The 22,786-nt window shown below is 40.9% G+C and overlaps 1 protein-coding gene across 1 annotated transcript in view; it reads left to right on the top strand.

The window, feature by feature from the left end:
- Nucleotides 1-19,232, top strand: part of BAIAP2L2 (BAR/IMD domain containing adaptor protein 2 like 2) — a 30,334-nt gene extending 11,102 nt beyond the window's left edge. Inside the window, exons 5-14 of the mRNA XM_034403279.2 lie at nucleotides 2,965-3,036; nucleotides 3,370-3,486; nucleotides 4,301-4,447; nucleotides 5,666-5,806; nucleotides 8,113-8,242; nucleotides 9,231-9,465; nucleotides 10,323-10,376; nucleotides 11,060-11,246; nucleotides 16,726-16,766; nucleotides 19,020-19,232. Of these exons, the coding sequence (XP_034259170.2) occupies nucleotides 2,965-3,036; nucleotides 3,370-3,486; nucleotides 4,301-4,447; nucleotides 5,666-5,806; nucleotides 8,113-8,242; nucleotides 9,231-9,465; nucleotides 10,323-10,376; nucleotides 11,060-11,246; nucleotides 16,726-16,766; nucleotides 19,020-19,092 (1,197 nt within the window). The 3' untranslated portion in view covers nucleotides 19,093-19,232. The remainder of the gene's footprint in view (nucleotides 1-2,964; nucleotides 3,037-3,369; nucleotides 3,487-4,300; nucleotides 4,448-5,665; nucleotides 5,807-8,112; nucleotides 8,243-9,230; nucleotides 9,466-10,322; nucleotides 10,377-11,059; nucleotides 11,247-16,725; nucleotides 16,767-19,019) is intronic.
- Nucleotides 19,233-22,786: the final 3,554 nt, after the last annotated feature.

The raw sequence follows: 22,786 nt of genomic DNA, 5'->3' as shown, positions 1-22,786 counted from the left end.
TTTTCTGGTGCTTCATCTCCCTCAGCTCCTCGGAGAACCAAGGAGCTGGGCCGATTTGGCGCCGGGTCAGAGGCCACAAAGGCACGACCCAATCTAAAGCACCAGCGGCCACCCTATCCCAGGCGGCCACCAGGTCTTCCGTCAAGTCATGAGCCAGAGTCTCAGGGAATGGCCCAAGCTCCATTTGGAACCTATCAGGATCCATCAGGCGCCTGGGGCGGAACCACCTAGTCGGTTCCGCCTCCCTGAGGTGGGGTGTAGTGGTCAGGAAGTCAAGTCTAAGGAGAGAATGGTCTGACCATGACAAGGGTTCGATGACTATATCCCCTGTATCTAGGCCATTCAACCACTGACCAGAGACAAAAACCAAGTCCAGAGTGTGTCCTCCTGTGTGAGTAGGGCCATGAATTAACTGGGTCAGGTCCATGGCTGTCATGGAAGCCATGAACTCCCGAGCGACCTCAGACATTTCACCGATGGACAGCAGGTTGAAATCCCCTATGACCAAAAGCCTGGGGATATCAACCGCCACCCCGGCTATAACGTTGAGGAGCTTGGGCAGGGCCGCTGCCACACAGCAGGGAGCCAGGTACGCAATCAGCAAGCCCACCTGCATCCCATGGCCCCACTTCACAAGGAGAGACTCACATCCGGCTATCTGAGGTACAGTGGCCTCCCTAGGATTGAGGCCTTCCTTTACAATAACCGCCACTCCCCCACCCCTACCCTGGGCCCTCGGCTGATGAAATGCGCAGAAACCCGGTGGGCACATCTCAACAAGGGGGACCCCCCCTTTCTGGCCCAACCAGGTCTCTGTAATACCCGCCAGGTCTGCTCCCCCCTCCTGAATCAGCTCACAGATGAGGGGGGCTTTGTGGACCTGGCATTGCACAGCATCAGCCTAAGACCGGGGCTCTGAGACTCTGGGCAACCCAGGGAACGAGGTGAGCATTGGGGGCCGGAGCACGTCACCCCTTGGAGACAGCGGGCGCATGTCCCCACAAGATGATGTGGCCCCCTGCTCCCACCATATCTGTCCCTCCCACCCACAGTCCTGATGGAATCACCCTCCTCCATACCAACACTAACCCCCTCAACTCCCCACTCCGCACCTCCCCTAATGCAACCCTGTGCTGGGCCTGCCCCCCCCCAAACAAATCACCCATCCTCTCCTTCGCCAAACAACCCTCCCCCACAAACCCCTTAAAAGATTAGCTAACGACAATTTTTAAAAAACCCTCAGCCCCCTCTTCGCCGCATGCCACCTCTTGGGGTTCCAAAACCCGTCATTGATGTAGGCCCTCGATAGAGTGGAGGGCCAATCCTGCGAGAGGGGGAATCTCGCAGAACAAGAAGCTCAGCTGCTGAGTACATCTTGCTACATGCTGTTTAGCATTTACTTCTTTTACAGTTTAAGTTTCGTATGTTTTGGTCATCATTAGGTGAGCCCAAAGACAGTGGTCCACCATTATGGCACTGGTCACACAAGGTTTTCACATTCATTCATTCATTCATTCATTCATTCATTCATTCATTCATTCATTCAGTTAGTTAGTTAGTTAGTTAACTAACTAGTTTAGTTAGTTAGTTAGTTAGTTAGTTAGTTAGTTAGTTAGTTTGTCAAACATGTACGAGATAACAGGAATAAGTATAAACATGGATATGAATACAGGAACGAGAAAATGGGGACAGTAGGGCAGGGATGGAAGGCACGCTGGTGCGCTTATGCACGCCCTTTACAGACCTCTTAGGAATGGGGTGAGGTCAACAGTAGATAGTTTAAAGTTAAAGTTATGGGGTTTGAGGATGTAACAACAGAGTCAGGTAGTGCATTCCAGGCATTGACCATTCTGTTGCTGAAGTTGTATTTTCTGCAATCGAGTTTGGAGCGGTTTACATTGAGTTTGTATCTATTGTGTACTTGTGTATTATTGCGGTTGAAGCTGAAGTAGTCATTGACAGGTAGTACATTGTAGCAGATAATTTTGTGTACATGTTGCTACTTTGGTAAGATAGAGGTATCACCTGGGTTACCAGCCCTAGTAATGTATTTTTCCTGCTAATAGTTAGGTTTGATATGTTTTGGTCACAGTATACAGTTTTACATTACTCTATGCTAGGTAGTGGTGGCAAGATTAAGATGCTGGGCTTGTCAACCAAAAAGTTGGCAGTTTGAGTCCTAAGCACCATGTGATAAGGTAAGCTCCCATTGTTGCATCAGGTCCTGCCCACCTAACAGTTTGAAAGCATGCAGATGCAAGTAGGTAAATAGGTACCACTACAATGAGAAAGGAACAGTGTTCCATGCACATCAGCATTTAGTCATGCTGGCCACATGATCACGGACAACGCTAAGAAACATAGATGAGCACTAGAATTGGACAGGGGAAACATTTCTTTTTTATGCAAGATAGTATCTCTAATTTAGACACTTCCTTGCAAGTCAACATACTCTCCCGAAACGAAAAATTGAGTGAATGATTTCTCCATATTTTTCCAAGTGAAGAAAAAAAACTAACAATAGAGTTGTAACAGCAGCACTATTACTGGAAAAGGCCCATGAGAATCGCCCTTCCCCCATACCTTTCCTTGGAATTTAACTGGAAAACAGGAAGCCAGGGAAGCTGCAGGCAATTTGAGAGATGATTGCTCAAAAAATCCAGAACATTCACATGCAACACTGCTGATTTTTGTAGGCAGCATTAGTCAACAATTGATTTTCAGTGCCCTACATATGCTATTTGATCATAATTGCAAATGTGGTTCTTTGGTTGCTGCTGTTTTATGCCTTGATTAATATTAGGCAAAAGATGCTTGCTACATGACTCTAATTAGGGAGCTGGAGATGCCTGATACAATAAATAAAGTATGTCCTCTACTACTGAATGATGGTCTCATCCCCATTTAATGCCCAGGTATAATGAGCAAGACATGATTTCTGACAATGCCTTCTTTTTTGAATAGGCAGAGACCTTCCGTGTAGATTTGTTGCAGCACATGGAAAAAAACACCAAGCTGGATGTACAGTTTATTAACGTAAGAGTCAGATGGATCCTTTGCCTTCTTCTTCTTAACTTTCTCTTATTCTCTGAACCACCACTGTAGCTGTTGTGTCCTTTGAATTATTATTGTCTTTTACAAGTTGCTATGTACAGTATACTAATGACTGGGCTTGGCTGAGCAAACAATTTATTGTTCATGAACCAAACAGCTGTGTACATAATGGCTGGTACTTGATGTTAGATGGCCAGGAAATCTAACCAGCCATACCTATAGCCTTTGTAACTCTACCATATTTATACTAACTTGTTGATTTTTTTCCTGAGTTCAGAGTAAATATTTTATCTATTTTAAACATTTCACTTGTAGGATAGTCGCCAACGATATGAGAAGGAATACCGGCATAGATTAGCCAGTATAGATAAATCCATGACGGACCTGCAGAGAATGAAGAGTCATCGAGATAAGAATGTCTGGGAGCTGAAGGTAGGAAGCAGGCTGGCTGGATCTGGTGAGAAGTGGAGGAAGACTAGAGTTGAGGATCCAGCTATGCCAAACTAAATGCTTAACAAACAGTGGAGTAATTCCAGAATATTGAATTACAATGGAGAGATGGTTTAGATCCCCACATCCATACAGTGCCCTGGATGGATGTATCCTTATAGGCAACTTTAGTGATTTTTTAAAAACTAAATTTGTTTCCTGAGGGTTCTTCTTTTTCAAAATAAAAAATAAAAATAAAGGATCGTGTTAGTTGCCTTGAGTTGTTTTGAGAAATAGTAGGATGCTAGGACATGTCTAAATCTGTCTCCAATTTCCCACAAAGATGGGTCATGCATAATTCCTACCAGGAGATCCAAAGGAGAGTTTTAAAAAAATCAAGATGGCAACCTCAAACGTATTATCACTTTTGTAGGTGTGTTATTCATAGTCATCATCTTGAGTTTGGACACACTCACCATGGAAGTTACTATGCCGTAATCCTAAAGTATTCCCTATGAAGCAAACATCAGGCAATGTAATGGACTGTGAGAATAACCTTGGGAGGCAGGAGGAAGAGCTGTGACCTAGACAGTGATCCGATAAATGAAATCTGAGTCCAAAGGAGGGACGGGGGTTGAGAAAGTATCTCAAAAGGGAATGGACCTTGCACTGCAATGATTCAATGACTGCTGTGTAGGCTCAGTCAACTCTAAAAACTCAACAATACCTGGGATCTTGAAATGACCTTCCCCATTGGAGAACGTGGTTGACAGGGATTTTTTTTCTCCCCACCCCCTCTCTCTTTCCTTAACTCCAGGACAACATGATTCACTTGCGTAGTGAGCTGCAAGTTTTCGTCAGTGAAAGCCAACAGGCTGCTGAGCTGGAGGAGAAACGCCGCTATCGCTTCTTGGCTGAGAAGCACCAGTTATTGTCCAATACTCTTTTCCAGTTCTACACCAAAGTGAGGAGCAGGGGAGGCAAATGTAACATGGGGAAGAGATGGAGATAAATGTGTGCATTGGCATAGTTTGGTTTTTATGTAAGATACCTTTATTTTTATTTTAAAAGGTCCTGGATATGATAGTTTCTGGTGTGAAGAGAGTAGGAACAAGGATCTTAATATAAGCTGTTTACTTCTCTCTGTCAGCCTCCACAAGTTAAATACAATCATGGAATGTTTATACCATGAATGAAGATACGATGACATCTTAACAAGACAGAACCCCAAGCCCATATATTTAAATGATGCTGACCTTCTAGTTCTCTTTGAAATGGATCAGGAAAGGGTGAAATGGCTTGAGATTTAAAAACTGAAGGAGAACCCAGTGACCAAATAGTGCAGTTTTTTAATTAAAAAAAAAAAAAGATTCCATCCCCTTTTTGTGATGGCAAGTGCTTGTGCCGCACCAGAATTGTTGAGTTTCAATATGTGTAACCTCAACATTTTTGAATCCTGGTAAATGAATTGAAAGGAAAAGAAGGAAAAATGCTGATTGTGCAAAATAAAGATGCCTACAAACCACAAGGTTAACATTATTGATTGTCTGATATTATTTATTTTTACATTTTTTTAAAAATTTGATTTATATGCTGCCCTTCTCCGGAGACTCAGGGCGGCTTACAATGCGTTAAGCAATAGCCTTCATACTTTTGTATATTTATACAAAGTCAGCTTATTGCCCCCACTAACTGGGTCCTCATTTAACCTACCTTAGAAAGGATGGAAGGCTGAGTCAACCTTGAGCCTGGTAAGATTCGAACCTGCAGAAATTGCAGGCAGCTGAGTTAATTACAGGATGCATTAAACCACTGTACTACCAAGGCTCTGTTTGAGAGCATTTATATCTGCCCAAGACTGGAGCACTTCAAAAGGAGTCTGCAGGCGGATCAAAAAATCAAGAGGACCATAACCATGCAATTAACCCTTAACCCTCAACCTTTTAATCGCACCCTACTCCTTCCAGGAGAACCTCTGCATACTTTAAGGGAACCAGAGGGCATTTCAAATGCGTTCTTTTAGTAAAATATTTTGGAATATTTTATGTCTTCTACAGCTTTTTACAATAATATTCAAGATGAAATCTCTTTTTATTAGCCCTGCTAAAACTGTGCAACTGATGGCTCCTTTCTCTTACCTTTCTTCAGATGAACTAATGTTTTAATTAATTTGCTTTTGAAGGCTCGGACCCTCATCCTGAACAAGGCACCACTGTGGAAAGAGGAATTGGAGGCTTCTCACAATCCTGTGCAAAATGTGCTTAACTCCACACCCAGCCAGAGACACCCCTCTGGCCACCTCACTCCTACTCACCTTGAAAATGTAAGAGAAAGTGGAGTAACGCAGAAGCTCCAGGAAGGGAGGAAGCTTCAAATGAATGACTTTTAGGCTAGAATTAGCAAGGAGTGGAGACGAGTCTCCACCACTATATCAATATGGATTCCCGACATTCTATATCTCAACTTTTTGTGCATCAACTTTCACTCCAATTCTGCAGTTCAGAGGCACCTGGGCCTTTTTTTAATCCATGTGCCAGCATGACTGCAGTTCACAGACAGCACCTTCACCCAATTCATATTCAGTTCAATTTAGTACTAGAAGACAGAGCAACTATGGGGGAATCAGCCAACCAGTCCCCATTCTTTATCTTTCAAATACGATGCTTGTCACTGTTCTCCCCACTTTCTGTGAAATGATAAATAACAAAAAGACAACCCAAAGCTTAAGGAAAGGCAAAAAGAGTTTCAAGCATTCATCTGTCTTCAGATAAATCTCTGAATTTATCCTCACATTTCTGTGTTTATGCATTTTGTGAGTGCAGTTGGGCAGATTGCTTTGGGAAATTATATCTGCTTCATTTCCTAATGCAAACGTTCATCAATGCCTGCAAAAGTTGCATGGCAACTTTCAATGCTACTTGAAGCCTTATTGCCAAGCTTGGCTGGGATTGAGAGAAACATGACTTATGAAGTGGAAGAGATGCTGAACCCAGTCAGAAATCAGGGGCCTTTGGATACTGAAAGTATGCACACTCACATGTGGTGGAAGTGCCGAGGAATCATAATCTTTAAAGATTAACTGAATTGCATAGCTCTTTTGCATTTGGAGACATGCATTGATCGGACTTAAAAAGTAGGTTATAGCCATCAAAATCTTCACGATATTACAGTATATGCAATTTTAGCAATTTACAGTATATGCAATTAGCATATTTTAAAAAGTTGTTGAAAGAAGACAAACCTAGTAGCCAAATGTTCACTAAATGCTTTGAATGTTTCATATATATAGAAAATAGAAAAGATGGTTTAGGAAAAGCATGATAAGTGAAGTTATGGTTGGTGTAGATATTCAGAATTTGTGTTCCTTTCTTCCTGAAAGTATAAGTTGCCTGAGAGTTGATTCAAGGGGAGCAGTATGTCAGGTGTCTAAAGAACTAAGGTCCCCAGAGGGAGGGGGCTATGGATGCATCTCTTATCCAGCAAGGAGGGAGCCAGCTTTAAAACTTTATTTATGCTCCCCTGAAGTATCTATATCTAATTGTAGGTTCTTTTCTTAGATTATTGCTTTTCTCAGCCTCAACCAAAAATGGTTAAAAATAATACTGTAGGAGTGCATGGTAATTCTGCAGCATCTGAAAAACTGAACTCTACTAACACTAAATTATTTTTGTAGGATATTAGATACAAAGCAAATGGGGTGGAGGTGGTGAGAAATTAGGGTTTTCCTGTTTTTCAGTATTTTTTTTTTTTTGTTAACTATACAGATTGTTGCAGACAGTGAGACAGAAATATAAAGAAGCTAATTAGGCAAAAATTATATGCATATTGCTCTAATCACATACACATTTTAATGTTCATTTATAGTTTCTTTCATTGGGATATAGTAGGGAGAGAGATACATAATGCACACAAAGAAATGCTGTTGATGCTCCTGGGCTTCTTGGTTCTTGCCTAAATACATATAATTTATAAATGTAGCTTTTTAGACATGCAAGTGGATTATAGAATCTATTTGCACACATAACTGTGGTCATTATTAAATCATAAGTTTATACTGTATAAGCTCATTTTACTTAGATGATACTTAGACAAACCAAGTAGCAACTGTTTCCGTAGCAATAAAGGGGTGAACAAAATCGTTTTGTAGTTTGTCACTTGGTGATACTGTACTAGATTTAGCCATATCCTAGTAGAATTATGAATTTTCTGTACTGAAAGATATAATAATGTTCATATCCAGTTTTCTCATTGGTCCCCTTTCTAAACCTTGCTTGCTATATATGACTCTGCATTTTGAGTTTCTTTCTTGGTATTTGTCTAAGCTGTAGAATTGTTTAAAATAATTAGGGAATTTATTTTTCCAGCACTAATTGAGATGTATGTGCATAATTTAATTTAAATTACATATTAATTAAACCAGTTAACAATAACTTAATTTTAAATTATAATTAAATATCTTTAAAATAATTGAAGAACATAAAGGAAATAGTGGGCCTAAACCTCCTAGTCTGGACCAACAGAAGATATGGCAATTTTTGGTGTAAGAATATCTCAATCACTGCAATGGAACTTGCTTTCTTGAAACCTTTTCTGGAAGGATTCACTCTTGCTGTCCTTCTTTTGGTATAGCTCCAGAGGCTTCCAAGCGATTTTGGTCCAATTATGGCAGGACAGAGCTTCTCCCAAGAGCCTCTACAGATGGTGCCATCCTCTCAGCCAGAAACAAAAAGGAAAACAACACCAAGAACTCCTTCACTCGGTAAAATTTTACAGGGATAATGTAGGGATTACGAGATTGAGAATCTCTGCTAAAACACATTTGGTAGAGATGCTTGTTGTGAGTGAAATATGGACATTTGTATTTATTTCAACCAGTCTGTCGGGATTTAAATTACCTTAAAGCATTATTGCGAGGATCAAATAAAGCAATTTGGGATTACATAAAAATGAATATAATGAAAGCAATTATGACAAATGAATTGTACTTATTAAACAAATTAATATACAGTAGCTGCCCATCTCACTAGATGACTCTGGGTGGCACACAATAATCAAATAAAGCTACAATATAAAATAAATCATAAAAATAATCATTATAAAATTATGGACAATTATTTTTTTTTAAAAAATAAAATAAAATAAAAACCACAAAGAGAGAAAGTAAGTATAGCAACTACATATCATTCACAATAGGGAAGTCATCTTCCCTGATTCTCTGGGATCCCCAAGTCTGTTGGCATAACCAAGTCTTGAGAATGTCCTGGATATTAACAGAAATGGAACTCATTTAACTTCTGGGGGAGAAAGTAAGGAAGACAGATACCAAACAGTTTTGGCTCAGGTGCAGTGATGGGTTTCAAATTTTTTACTACTGGTTCTGTGAGTGTGGCTTAGTGAGCATGGCATGGCTTGGTGGGCGTGGCAGAGGAAGGATACTGTAAAATCTCCATTCCCACCCCACTCCAGGGGAAGGATACTGTAAAATCTCCATTCCCTCTCCAATCCAGGGGAAGGTTACTGCAAAATCCCCATTTCCTCCCAATCAGCTGGGATTTGGGAGGCAGAGAATAGATGGGGGTGGGGCTAGTCAGAATTTTTACTACCGGTTCTCCAGAACTGGTCAGAACCTGCTGAAACCTACCTCTGCTCAGGTGGCACCTCTTATGAACCAATCATTATGGAGTTTGGGTCTCTTTTGGAACAGCAGTGTAAGTTCATGAAGAGTTTTGGTCTCTCATATGTCACAGGCTCTGCTTCTGGTCTTTCTCGCTCCAACTCCTTTGGAGAACAAGCAGCACGGAGAGTAGAGGCTGGCAGTAAAGAGGGCAACAGCAGCCATCTGTTCAAAGTACAAGCAATTGTGCCTCATGTCACGGGTTCAAACCAGACTCTTTTGCCATTTGGCATTGGAGATGTGGTTACTGTCCTCCTACCAGAAGCTCAAAATGGCTGGCTGTATGGCAAGTTGGAAGGCACATCAATGTAAGTCTCATCAGATTTATTTCTGTCAAATGGGGTTGGATGGCAGATGGTGGGCCTGGTAAACTTGGATGCAGCTCCCAGATCTTCTCATAATGCAATAATTGGTAATGGGACAGAAGTCTGAAATTATTAAATATAATACTATTTTATTTTATTTTATTTTATTTTATTTGTTCCTTAATGAATAGAAGGATCAGGGGTGATACGATAGCAGTATCCCAATATCTAAGGATCTGCCACAAAGAAGAGGGGTTCAATCTAGTCTTCAAGGCACCTTTAGGCAGGTTAAGAAGCAATGGATGGAAACTAATCAAGGAGAGAACCAACCTAGAACTAAGGAGAAATTTCCTAACATTTAGAACAATTAATCAGTGGAACGACTTGCCTCCAGAAGCTGGGGAAGCTCCAAAAAGTTTTAAGAAGAGATTGGACAACCATTTGTCTGAAATTTTATAGGATTTCCTGCTTCAGCAGGGGGTTGGACTAGGAGATCTCTAAGTCCCTTCCAACTCTGTTATTCTGCTTTATTAAAACAATTAGCATTTTTGTATGTAAAACAATGGTGACTGAAATTATATTTTCAAAAAATCTGGAACTTTATATCATTAAAAAATTTCAGAAGCTATGCTCAAAAGTTATCCCTCTTGCCCTCTGTCAAGAAAAGCCCAAAATCAAAATTTTGCTTTAAAAAAATCATACAGGTAAACAGGTATAGATTTGCTATTTCAGCATTGTATAAGACATAAAGAAGAATATATATTTTATTCTTGTAATTAAATTTTAATTAAATCTAAATTTATGTCCAATTTTTTTTCCTGGTTCCACATCAAAATGACTCCTTGTGCCTTTGATTTCAGGAGTGGCTGGTTTCCTGAAGCTTTTGTAAAGTCTTTGGAGGAGTCAATCCCCAGGTAGAGTACTCCAAACCTGAATTGTGTATGTGGTGAAGTTTAGGAGGCACACTAGATCAGAGGTCTTCAAACTTGGCAGCTTTAAGACTTGTGGACTTCAACTCCCAGAATTCTCCAGCTATGCTGGCTGGAGAATTCTGGGAGTTGAAGTCCACAAGTCTTAAAAGCTGCCAAGTTTGGGAACCCCTGCACTAGATTAAGAAAACTTGGCTAATGAGCTTGAATGTGTAGCCATCTTATCTCCTCATGTATTGCTGTACTACTTCAGTCTGAAGTTTCCATTGTATTGAGTTGACACAAAATGGAATTTGTAACCAAGCCCATTTCAGATGCCAGCTTGTGCAACTTCAAACTGACATTCACTCCAGAATGAGACAAGGCAGTAAGCTTCAAATCTTGGCTAAAGTGTAGTGTGGGAAAGAGGGTAAACTGGAAAGTGTTTGACCAGCATAGAGTATTATGGAACCATAACTTAATACCGTACTGGGAATGTTCAGGTTCAAATCTCTCCTCGGTCCTAAAACGATTTCCAATTGCAAATTACTGCATATAAACTTGTACAAAATTTTTGTGATGATACAGCAAGGGAATGAGGGAAATGCCAGGACGTTTGGCGGTTAAGACCATATAAAATGGTATATTTACTTATTTCCCTGTCAACTTTTTTCTCCTTTCTTGCTTAGAGGTTTCCCCCTGAGGAGCAGTCGTAGTGTGGACAATCTTCTAGGTCAGTCTACTGCTTCAGCGCCAGATAATTATTGGCAGAAATCCAGTAGGCCTCAGTCTCCACTTTCTTCTCCATCTTCGGTGGGAGCAGGCACTCTTCCAAACAGCATATCTAACGCTGCAACTCCCAGCACGGGTTCCAAGGTAAAGTTGTATATTAATGAGTAGTATTTGAAGATCTTTTCCGATTTAATGACAGATCAGTAAATTTGGATGGATGATGGTTTGCAGCAGACATCCTCAACATTGCCTTCCAAAGGGGTTAGGAATGCATCCTGGTTGGAAATTCTGGTAGTTTGGGCCCCAACACCAGGTTGGAGAAGCTTATTCTATAAAGATCTTTCTTACATTGTTTAGTACAGTAGAAGAGTTGGCTTGTGTTCAGATCATACGATTTCCTATGTTTATTGAAAATGTGCTAGAACCAATCTAGCCGCAGCTGCATTGTAAATAAGGACAATTATATGGTCACCCACATTAATTAGATTAATTAATTAATTAGAGCACAAAAGTGTGGAAAGCAAACACAATCTGGGCAATATTTTTGAATTGGTCTAAGTAGGAGTAGGCATTTTTTGGCAACCATTATATTGTAAAAATTGCACTATAGTGGTTGTAAAAAGGACATGGTGGCTCAGTGGCTAAGATGCTGAGCTTGTCGATCGGATGGTCGGCAGTTCAGCAGTTCGCATCCCTAGTGCCACGTAACAGGGTGAGCTCCCACTATTTGTCCCAGCTTCTGCCAACCTAGCAGTTTGAAAGCATGTAAAAAATGCAAGTAGAAATATAGGGACCACCTTTGGTGGGAAGGTAACAGCGTTCTGTGCGCCTTTGGCATTTAGTCATGCCGGCCACATGACCACGGAGACGTCTTCAGACAGTGCTGGCTCTTCGGCTTTGAAATGGAGATGAGCACCGCCCCCTAGAGTCGGGAATGACTAGCACATATGTGCGAGTTTATATTGTAAAATATTACTTTATATTGTAAAAATTAGCCTCCTATTGTTTACTTCTCCCTCCAGCAGCAAACAGCTCTGCAGGTAGCTTGATGTTGATTATGAGGCTGAGTAGGGCAGACTCTGTGACCAAGAACATTCCCCCCACCCCCGGGGACAAACAACTTATTATGGGAAATGTTTTTACTGGCCCTTCCTTGTGCTCTCCTATAGGAAGAAGCTGGTGGATAAGGTAGACCTAACATCTCCTGATCATCCCATATTAGTTTTCTTATTAGAGATGTTAGATGTTTCTTATTAGAGATTAGAGATGCACAAGTAGAATTAGGCCATGTATCAAAGGATGTAGTTGCACATTTAGTAGAGTTACTAAATCTACTGTATGTGGCATGCCAGTCTGCCCTGGAGTGAAAGTGGGGCAGTAACATAAGCATCCAGTTCAGAATAAGGTACTTCCAGAGTTTGAGGGCACAGCAAGTTATGCTTGATCATATCCCAAAGGTTGTAAAGCAGTGTTACATCATATCCTCAGTTGCATACCTGCAATTAAACTGAATATCAGGCTTGGGAGGGATACTGCTATGGGATATATGATAGCCAATTAGATTGTGAACCCCATCTATTGAGCCTAAGAGAGCAACTGCCTTAAAATAATACTTTAATATGAACTCTTTATTGGACCCACTGCATAAAATGCCCATTGCACTGAAGACAATAAACATGAGCATTTATTGAAAACACAATTAGTACCTGCAGGGAGAAGATCCCCACATACTCTTCCCACAAGATGTAGAAGGACTGCATGAGATAGGAAGGCAGAGTGCATTAGTTACTCCTTGCTGTGGCCGAAAGTGAAAATTGCTTCCTTAAAGTTGCTCCCTTAAAGGGACAAATTTTGTATGTTAGTTGTTTTTTTTGTTTTGTTTTTTAAATTTGATTTATATGCCGCCCTTCTCCGGAGACTCAGGGCGGCTTACAATGCGTTAAGCAATAGCCTTCATTCTTTTGTATGTTTTATACAAAGTCAGCTTATTGCCCCACAAACTGGGTCCTCATTTCACCTACCTTAGAAAGGATGGAAGGCTGAGTCAACCTTGAGCCTTGGAGAGATTCGAACCAGCAGAAATTGCAGGCAGCTGTGTTAATTACAGGGTGCACTAAACCCCTGTACTATCAAGGCACCTAGTTTGACCCCAAATGGTTAAGGAATTTCCCTTTTCATACCCAGTGAATTCTGTCATAGTCTCGCCATAACCTCCCACAACTTCTCTAATTCCTCTTGATGTATTAATTTACAGTCCCTACTATGAGGAAGTTTTCAATCTTTTTTGGAGCTGTCATTCTCCTTCCTTTTTTTGTGTAGAAACATAACAACCCATCCTTCTTTGCTTCTCTCCAGTTCCCCCTCACCCATATCAATTTTGGTCCTCTGCTCTTCTGCCCCATCAGGAGAGTCTCAGTCACTTCTCTTTCCCTTCTTAGGGTCCCTTCAGTTCTCTCCTCTTCTCCATGACATCCCAGCCTGATTTTTGGTGGCTCCGGGGCAGCAGCTCTTTCTGCTAACAGTAGGACCCTTGAGTGGTGAACATGGACTGGGATGATGGTGATGGGAATGGGCCAGCTGGGGAGATGCCTTCCTTGGCTTTCTTTCTGGGTTGGGCACTTTAGAGTACCTCTTCCAAAGGGGTTTAATTTATAAAAGAATGCTAGTATTATGGTGGTCCCCACCTCCAGAAATGAAAAACAGTGTTGTTGTTTGCTGTGGATTGAGAATCAGGCTGTGTTCACATGAAGGGTTTAAAAAATGTGCTTCAATGTTCTTTAATTCTGATGTGAGGAAAGCAGCATTTGAATTACCTATTTTACACTCCATTGTTTCTGGAAGCCACAGAGAGTAGAAAGTTTGTTGGTGGTCTCGAGTAATATTTCTCAACTTTGGCAGCTTGAAGATGTGGGGACTTCAACTTCCAGAATTCCCCAGCCAGCATGCTGGCTGGAGAATTCTGGGAATTGGAGTCCATACATCTTAAGGTTGCCAAAGTCGAGAAACACTGAGATATTGACAGGAAGCATCCTCAGTGCCTTTCCTTCGGGAAAACAGTTTATGACTGATCCCAGTGATGGCTAGTTTGTAAATGGGCAACTCCACTCCACCTAGGATAGGGGTCTCCAACCTTGGCAACTTTAAGCCTGGAGGACTTCAACTTCCAGAATTCCCCAGCCACCACTTAAAGTTGCCAAGGTTGGAGACCCCTGACCTAGGATGTGATCTTAAAATGCATCCTGGGCTCCTCAAAGCCTGGAAACTCACTTTTTCCTTTAAAAGAGGAGTTTGCATTGCCCACATTGAGTGCTTTTCTCAGGACTTGCAAGTGCTTCTGTAGGTAATTTTTCTTGGGATCATAAGGTAGGCCATGCCTCACCCGTCATGGGCTGTGTTATCCTTCACACCTGCTGTTTAGAATTCAACACTGATCCGTGGCTCTGAAGTGATGCATTTAGACTCACGTGCAATTTGACCCCACAAATACGTTTATCTGCTCAGTAAAAGAATTCTGTGATTTCTTCGGATACTTCACCTAACATGTATGATGGGGAGGAACACAACTGGGTTTTCTGTTTCCATCTTAACATATGTGAACACTCCATAGAGAAGTGCTTATTTCTGAAAAATGAAAAAAAGTCATCTTTCCTGCTCATCACATCAAACATCAAAGCAAATACATTTTAAAACTCTGCAAGTTCTGAAAAGAGGATTTATATTTCTTTATCCAGCCAGGATATATCTATTAAAAGACATGCCAACAGCAAAGCTGGAAAACACGGCAGCTGTAAGAACTTGGAGAGCAGTCACCCAAGAAGGAGCAATCTGATTAAAACCACTCATTCTCCTGGAATGGTCCATAATATACTAAAGCACAAAAAGTATTACACTACACACATTATGTATATCGTATAAAGTTGAAATAAGCTCAAAATCTTCAGTGCACACATTGGAATAGCCATTACCAAAGTATCCAGTGCTGTTCATGTGAACATATCCTCGGGTGTAGTGAGTGTTTTTTGAAGTGTGCATATGCATTTCAACAAAGTGAAACAAGAAGGAAGTTGCTCACATAACCAAATCTCTCCACACGAAAAGCCAATATTTCTGGCTCACCTGTATTGTATGTGAAACCATCCTTAATTTAATCCGTCATTTTAAAAATACTGAGCCCATGCGAAGTTTGCACACAGTCCAGAAATCCCTGCTTTACTGTGTCCCATCTTCCTGTCCACACGTCTTTCAAGGAGAAAGATGTTGTGACCTAGGCTTCCTGAGTCATTAAAACACACGAGTAGTCCCAAAAACCTCTTTTATTGCAACAGCTGTGAATTACGTTCATTCACAGCTGAGTCCCAATTAGTTGCAAAAAGTCTTTCAGGAGAAGTCCTTTGGGATAATCACCAACCTTTATCTCCCTTGACACTCTGCCAAAGACCTACTTGGCAAAGCCTCATGGAGTCCAGAATCAAACAGAGATGTCGACTGGGAACAGAATTAACAACGCCTTCCTGCAAAGTCCCCAGGTGCCTTTGCTCCTCTTTTAAGCCTTATGGGAGGGGCAAATCATCTCCAGGCCTTACTCCCAAGTCGTCCCTTTTGTTTTAACTGTTCTTGTCTTCTGGCAGCTCTGCGCATGTGCGCACTAGGAACAGGCTCCTCCTGTTCCTCTGCCTCTCTGTTGTCCGACTCTGGAGGCTCTGGAGTCCGCGCATCACTCCCAGCTGGCCCTGGCCCCCTCTCTGCCTTCGATGCAGAGCCCTTGTCTGGGCCTTCCCCAGACTCCAGGACTGGCCCATGTTCCTCCACAGCCTCCTCACTATCCGACTCTGCAGCCAGCTCCGCAGGCTGCTGGCAGACCACAACAAAAGGGTCCATTATGACCTTGTATCACCCTTGTAAGAATAGTTGGGTTTTTTGTTGTGTACATCATTTTTGCACATGATGTACACAAGAACATGGTTCGGGCAGGGGTATGTGTGGCCAAGTAATTCATTTTATTTCCTTCTTCTATCGTGTGGGGGACATGTTATTCCTCTAGAACCTCCAGCTGCTTGGGGCAGGATTGTGATTCACTGCTTCTTGTTCTTAGGATAGCAGGACCTGTAGAAAACTGAGAATAATCTTCAAAACTGTTTTTCACTGATTGAGGAATGCAAGTCACGATGGTGTAAAAGCAGCCTTAGAAAGTTTAAAGACCAGGTTCTTCCTTCCTTTAAAAAATGCTCTACATCTTTCCAAAGATGAGAAAGGTCACCTTTCTACTTGAGAAAGGTCATATCATGGTCCTACAGCTGGGGCTTAGGTGGGCTAGGGATGTACCTCTGAACTACCCGTACATGCATACTGTGAAAGGAAGCAGAGGTGGGGTGTTCATTTGCCAGACAGCTGGGAATGAAGATGGCCTGAGCAAAGTGTGTGATTAAATCACACCAGGGACAGAGTCATATTGTGGATCCCTTGAACCAAAAATAGACTGGCCTCCTAGAAAAGCAGTTCTGGAGTCATATGCGTGTATTTGTGTATGCATTTGCTGTGTTCATGCTTTTTTTCTCTTCTGAATATTTATAAGGGGATTTCCTCCAAGCTTTAACATTTATAAATAACATCTGATTTATTGCAGAAGCCAGCAAGATGGGATCACCCTCCAGAGCTTTTCCCCAGGTACATTCTCTCTAAATTTGAGCTGGAATCAATGCTATCCATTTTTTCTTGAGTCATTTATTAAGACTCAAGAAATAACAAAAAAAAACCATCTTTCTAAATACACTTTTTAATCTCTGTTTGATGATGGCTAAAACTTCTGCCTTCATACTATTGCAAATGCAATCACTTTGAAGTAAACCAGGATTTAGATCGTTCTAAATCATTGTTTATTTAGATAATTAAAGTCAGTTTAATATATTGGCTTGTTTCAAAAACAGGAAACAAAATGGAGAGGTTGAGTATATGTGCAAAGGCAAAAGATAAAATTAAAAATTAAAATTCCTACATGTCTTTCTCCCTTCATCTAGCAACGAAATTTTATTAAGAATAAATAAAATTGTGTCTTTTAAGTAAGGGTCGCCTGCTCTGGTGTGCTAAAAACTGGATGGCTATTAGAAGGAAGCCTACATTTTTCTGTGATTCTCTGCTGCCACCTTGTGGCTGTCTAGCTCATTGGTAGCTGCAAGCATCTATATTCTCCTGATTGAAATAGCTGCTTTAACCTACCTAATGAGTGAGCTAGCTCTGTCCCAGCCTTATAACACTATCAACATGTCACTATTAACTTTCCATAAGATCCAATTCCTTCATGGAACCCCTCTCCCTGTATCATCCTGTTCCACTGAAGATCAGATCAGATCAAATTCCTTCTAAAATGCAAGTGCCCTGCAACTGTAGGAAGTTAGCACCCACCCCTTTCCTAGAAGAATGGAATATTTTAGGAAATATTAAAAAGGCAGAATATTATATTTCTCTGGATGAGAAATGGAGAAACATGCTTTAAAGACAAAGCAGCTTCCTGCCTCCTCCCCCCCACACCTTTGTTAATGGGCCAGAGGCAGAAACTCAATCCTTTGTCAAAGGACCATAATCTGCAAAACAATGGGACCCATCTAGGACAGAAACTCACCACATGGCACCTGGGAAGATTACATCAGCCAGCAAGCCTAGCTAAGACCCCCAATCCCCTGGGAGTCTGACAACCAATCAGGATACTCTTTCGGGGCCCCAGGAAATTCAAAGCCAGAGAGAGCATAAAAACCCGAGGATTCGCTGTATCTGCCCTTTCTTTTCTGTTCAGGAACTCAAACCATGTGATCCTGTCCACCATTAAACCATCTTTCCAAGCAATCTCCATGTTTCCAGTGTCTTTTTCCCCACTTGGAGCAGAACCCAGAAGGATATTTCTTCCTACACAACAAAACAATTAGCCTCATATTTCATTTAGGAATCACCCTCCTTAAACATAAGTGTCCTAGCCACACTTTCAATTTTTTTGGATTGGATTAAGGCTTTTTTTTAAAAAGTGAGTTTCTTTAAATCAGGTTAAATGCCTTAGCCTGCTGTATATTTTTATCTTCTGTCCTATTAAGACTGCAGTTTTGCTCATGATATTAATACCTCTTGGCATGATTATTATATTTGTTCACTCTCTTGGAAGCTGCTGGATGAAGGGTACTGTACCATGGCTATAGGATTGCATTGTAAAATATTTATATCTCATGTTTTGCACTCCCTTGAAAGAATACGCAAGATCAAATGTACCGTTGTTTTGTATATGTGTGCTATAATTTTATGTTGTGAGGTTTTTCTTTTTAAATAACCAGAATCACTTCCATCTGTTTTCTAAACAATTGTCATTTATTGTATGGCTTGAGACTTGCTCAGTTGCTGTTAGATCATTCTCTAATCTAAGAACTTTGGGCTGTTAAAAAGAGAGATGGTTGACCTGATAGCAATGTTCCAATATTTGAGAGGCTGCCACAAAGAAGAGGGGGTAGCAGATGGAAGCTTAACAAAGAGAGATACAATCTAGAAATAAGGATAAATTTCCTATTAGTGAGAACAATTAATCAGTGGAATGGCTTGCCTTCAGAAGTTATGGGGGCTCCATCACTGGAGGTTTTCAAGACAACATTTCTCTGAAATAGCATAAGGTCCTACTTGAGCAGGGGGTTGGACTAGAAGACCTCCCAGGTCCCTTTCAACTCTGTTATTTTATTCTAAATATGCATCAGGAAAACATTGAACAGTTATTAGCATTTCACAGCCAGCTGGCTATAAATGCCAAAGGGATGTCCAGGAGGACTGGGTCATTGATATATTCCTTACACTTTAGTACAACATTTTTCAAACTTGACAACTTGAAGATGTGACATTATCTTCTGTTCCAGTGATTGAACTCATTTCATTTCGTTTTCATCCATTTAGAGGTACCAACCCATTTGCCACTGTCAAGCTGCGTCCAACCGTGACCAATGATCGATCAGCACCAATCATCTGATGAGGATAATTTCATCATAACACTTATGCAACCATGTTATTGTATGTTTTTATTGTTATTTTTTCCCTCTAAAAGATTTCAGTGTGTTTTTTCAGTTGAATTGTACAGCTTATATCTTATATTAAAAGTGAAAAAATTCTGAAGTGATTTCTCTTGGTGTGATTTTTTTTTACCTCAGAAATGTGGCATTTTAACAAGGGTGTACAGGCTTTTTACATCTACTGTATATGACATATAGGATACCTTAGACCAGTGTTTCTCAACCTTGGTAGCTTGAAGATGGGTGGACTTCAACTCCCAGAATCCCCCAGCCAGCGCTGCTGGCTGGGGGATTCTGGGAGTTGAAGTCCACCCATCTTCAAGCTTCCAAGGTTGAAAAACACTGCCTTAGACCAAAAGCTGATATTACCTCTGGCTTCTGTTGAGTTTGTACTTGGTGGAAACTCTTGTTTGTTTCTGTGTGAAGGAGTTATCTGAATGATTAGGCAGGAAGCAGCTGCCTAAGAAACCCTCCCATACTGCCACCTCTTACAATACAAGACAACACAGTATGAACAGTAGAGACCTTCAAATTTCTAGGTTCTATCATATCTCAAGACCTAAAATGGACACCTAACATCAAAAACGTCATAAAAAAAGCACAGCAAAGAATGTTCTTTCTGCGCCAACTCAGGAAGCTCAAACTGCCCAAAGAGCTGCTGATACAGTTCTACAGAGGAATTATTGAGTCTGTCATCTGCACCTCTAAAACTGTCTGGTTTGGATCTGCAACCCAACAAGACAGGCACAGAGGATAATTAGAACTGCAGAAAAAACAATTGCTACCAACCTGCCTTCCATTGAGGGCCTGTATACTGCACGAGTCAAAAAGAGGGCTGTGAAAATATTTACAGACCCCTCACATCCTGGACATAAATTGTTTCAACTCCTACCCTCAAAACGACGTTATAGAGCACTGCACAACAGAACAACTAGACACAAGAACAGTTTTTTCCCAAATGCCATCACCCTTCTAAACAAATAATTCCTTCAACACTGTCAAACTATTCACTAAGGCTGCATTACTATTACTATTGGTCTTCTCATCGTTCCTGTTGCCCATCTCCTCCCGTTTGTGACTGCATGACTGTAACTTGTTGCTTATATCCTTGTGATTTATATTGATACTGATTGTTTCCTAGTATGATTTGATTGCTTATTGTACCGTATGACTGTCACTGGGTATTGTGCCTTGTGATTCTTGAGGAGTGTATCTTGTCTTTTTATGTACACTGAGAGCATATGCACCAAAGACAAATTCCTTGTGTGTCCAATCACACTTGGGCCAATAAAGAATTCTATTCTATTCTATTCTATTCTATTCTATTCTATTCTATTCTATTCTATTCTATTCTATTCTATTCTATTCTTACCTACTGATGAAGCCCCTTGTGGAAGAAGAATGGGTATAGGTAAAATTGAGGACTTAAGAGAAGCCAAGTACAGTACACTGTGGCTATAGGTAAAATTATCCATTCAAATTATTTTTTCTAAAAAAAATGTTCATATTTACTCTGGTGACAAATCAGCTACCTAACAATCTATATGGGGATAGTATTGCAATATAGATTCCTGGGTAACCAGGAAACTAGGGTGTATGCAACATTTCCCTCTTTCATGCAATCCGTACAGTTTGAAGTCTTATTAAATGTGTATCCATGCTTTAGTATCTTTCCATCTACATGTTATAATCAAATACTTGACTTGATAATAACTAGGAATAATTTTGGAATATTATTAGGCATTTTTTTCCAGTTTGTATTGGTAAATATCAACTAAAGAGGTTTTTTTTCCACTAAAAATAAATGGATATAATTTTTAAAAATCATATTGGACACTGGTTGCTGAATAGCTATTTCATACATTTGATAGGTGAACTATACAGCAGGAGACATTGTCTAGGTCAGGGGTGTCAAACTCGCAGCCCGGATGTGTCACACGCTGGCCACGCCCACCTCCATTTAACGAAGGGGGGAAAGTTGCGATACATCACATGACAACAACATGTCATCACAAGTGACACCCCTGGTCTAGATCAATGCACCCTAACCCTTCTTTTCGCTACGTCTATTATTTTGGGTTGTATTTTTCTTTCAAGACAAAACAGACCATGTTGATATAATTGCTTCAGTCATTTCCAATCTGGCACTCTCCCAAATTTGATACTCCAACTTTTACTTGCAAATCTGTTTAAAGATTAGTACAAGAGGAAATAACCGAAGGCATTTTACACACCACAGTTTACATTCCCAACCTATTAGATTCAATTTTACAAAGCAACCCGGTTGCCTCAAAGCAAAGTTCCTCCAGCTGAACAAGGAATGGGTAGCCAATACTCATACACACACCCCATTGCTCCCATCTCCTGTCCTTGCTGGCTTTCTTTCTGCGCAGGGCAAATGGCCGGGGCCTACCCTAAACTCTAATAAAAAGATAACCAGCTCCAGGGATTGGGAAGAGAGCTGAGGAACTGGGAAACATGGGGTGGTGAGAATTTTAGTCAACAAGAAACTGGGCCACTCTCAAGTTTCAAGGAACTCTGGCATCTCCAATGCAAAATAGATGTTTTGTTATAATTTTACTTAGTGAAGCTGAAGGAAACTGGCTTGGCTACTCAGCCTGGTGCTAATGTGGGAATTCAATTGGCTGATGCACTTTTGATATCACTTAAATCCCCATATGGATGAATCCTGCCAAGATTCTGGGGTGGTGAATCTTTCTAGAAAGTAACAGTAACAGAGTTGGAAGGGATCTTGGAGGTCATTTAGTCCAACCCCCTGCTCATGCAGGAGACCTATACTAGTGGTGTGGGCTTCCTGTCTATGTGTTGCTGTGGGGAAGCTGGGCCCTTGTGAAGACTGGAAACAATTTGATTTATGTTCTACAGATACCTAAAGAACCAAAATTGTGTAGAAGCATGATATAAAAAACCCATTTGACAAACCAACAGACACCCCTTACTAGTGATTTTCATTTCACTATAATTTCATCCTGTATTGTCGATTCATATTTTTCCATGCTTGTGTGAATATAACTAACACTGCACCATCCACACACACAAGAAAGAGTTGTAGCTGTGGTACAACTCCAAGGTTTGTACGAATATGAAAAATGAGAACATTTTTCCATGGAAGAACTAAGTTGAACATTTCACCCAATATTATCAAAGTAAATCTGAACATTTAATCAGTCATAACAATTTTAATGTCAATAATGTTGGTGTATCTTTGGGAAACAGGTGCCGTATCTCACCATGGCCTAGCCCTAACAGAGTTGACTTGTCTGGTGTTTAAGCTAATAGCCACCAGGTGGCAGCACAGGCTAGCCGTCAAAGGATCTTGCAGTGATGGATTTTTTTGTAAATATCCTGCCTCAGCCCCATTGTTGGAGTGGATGAGTTGGCAACTGTAATATAATTAGCCCCTAGAATATTGCCTTGAGTCAGTTCAGGCTCTTGAGTTAAAATAACTATTGGCCTTTCTCTGATATACAAGTGCTATTCGTGCCTTCTCTCCATGAGGCAATCCTCACCTAGTATTTGTTATCTCCCTTGCTAATTCTTGCCCTGCCTCCAAATCATTGCCTCGTACGGTTGCCATGACTGGTGTGAGTGTGCCACTGGTTATAGGCAAGAGAAGTGGTGAGTTTTCTCCTC

The sequence above is a fragment of the Pantherophis guttatus genome, chromosome 7 (assembly GCF_059756535.1).
Source record: "Pantherophis guttatus breed Tessera chromosome 7, ASM5975653v1, whole genome shotgun sequence".
NCBI lineage: Eukaryota > Metazoa > Chordata > Lepidosauria > Squamata > Colubridae > Pantherophis > Pantherophis guttatus.
Note: the sequence above shows the minus strand (reverse complement) of the source record. Positions and strands in the feature narration are given on the sequence as shown.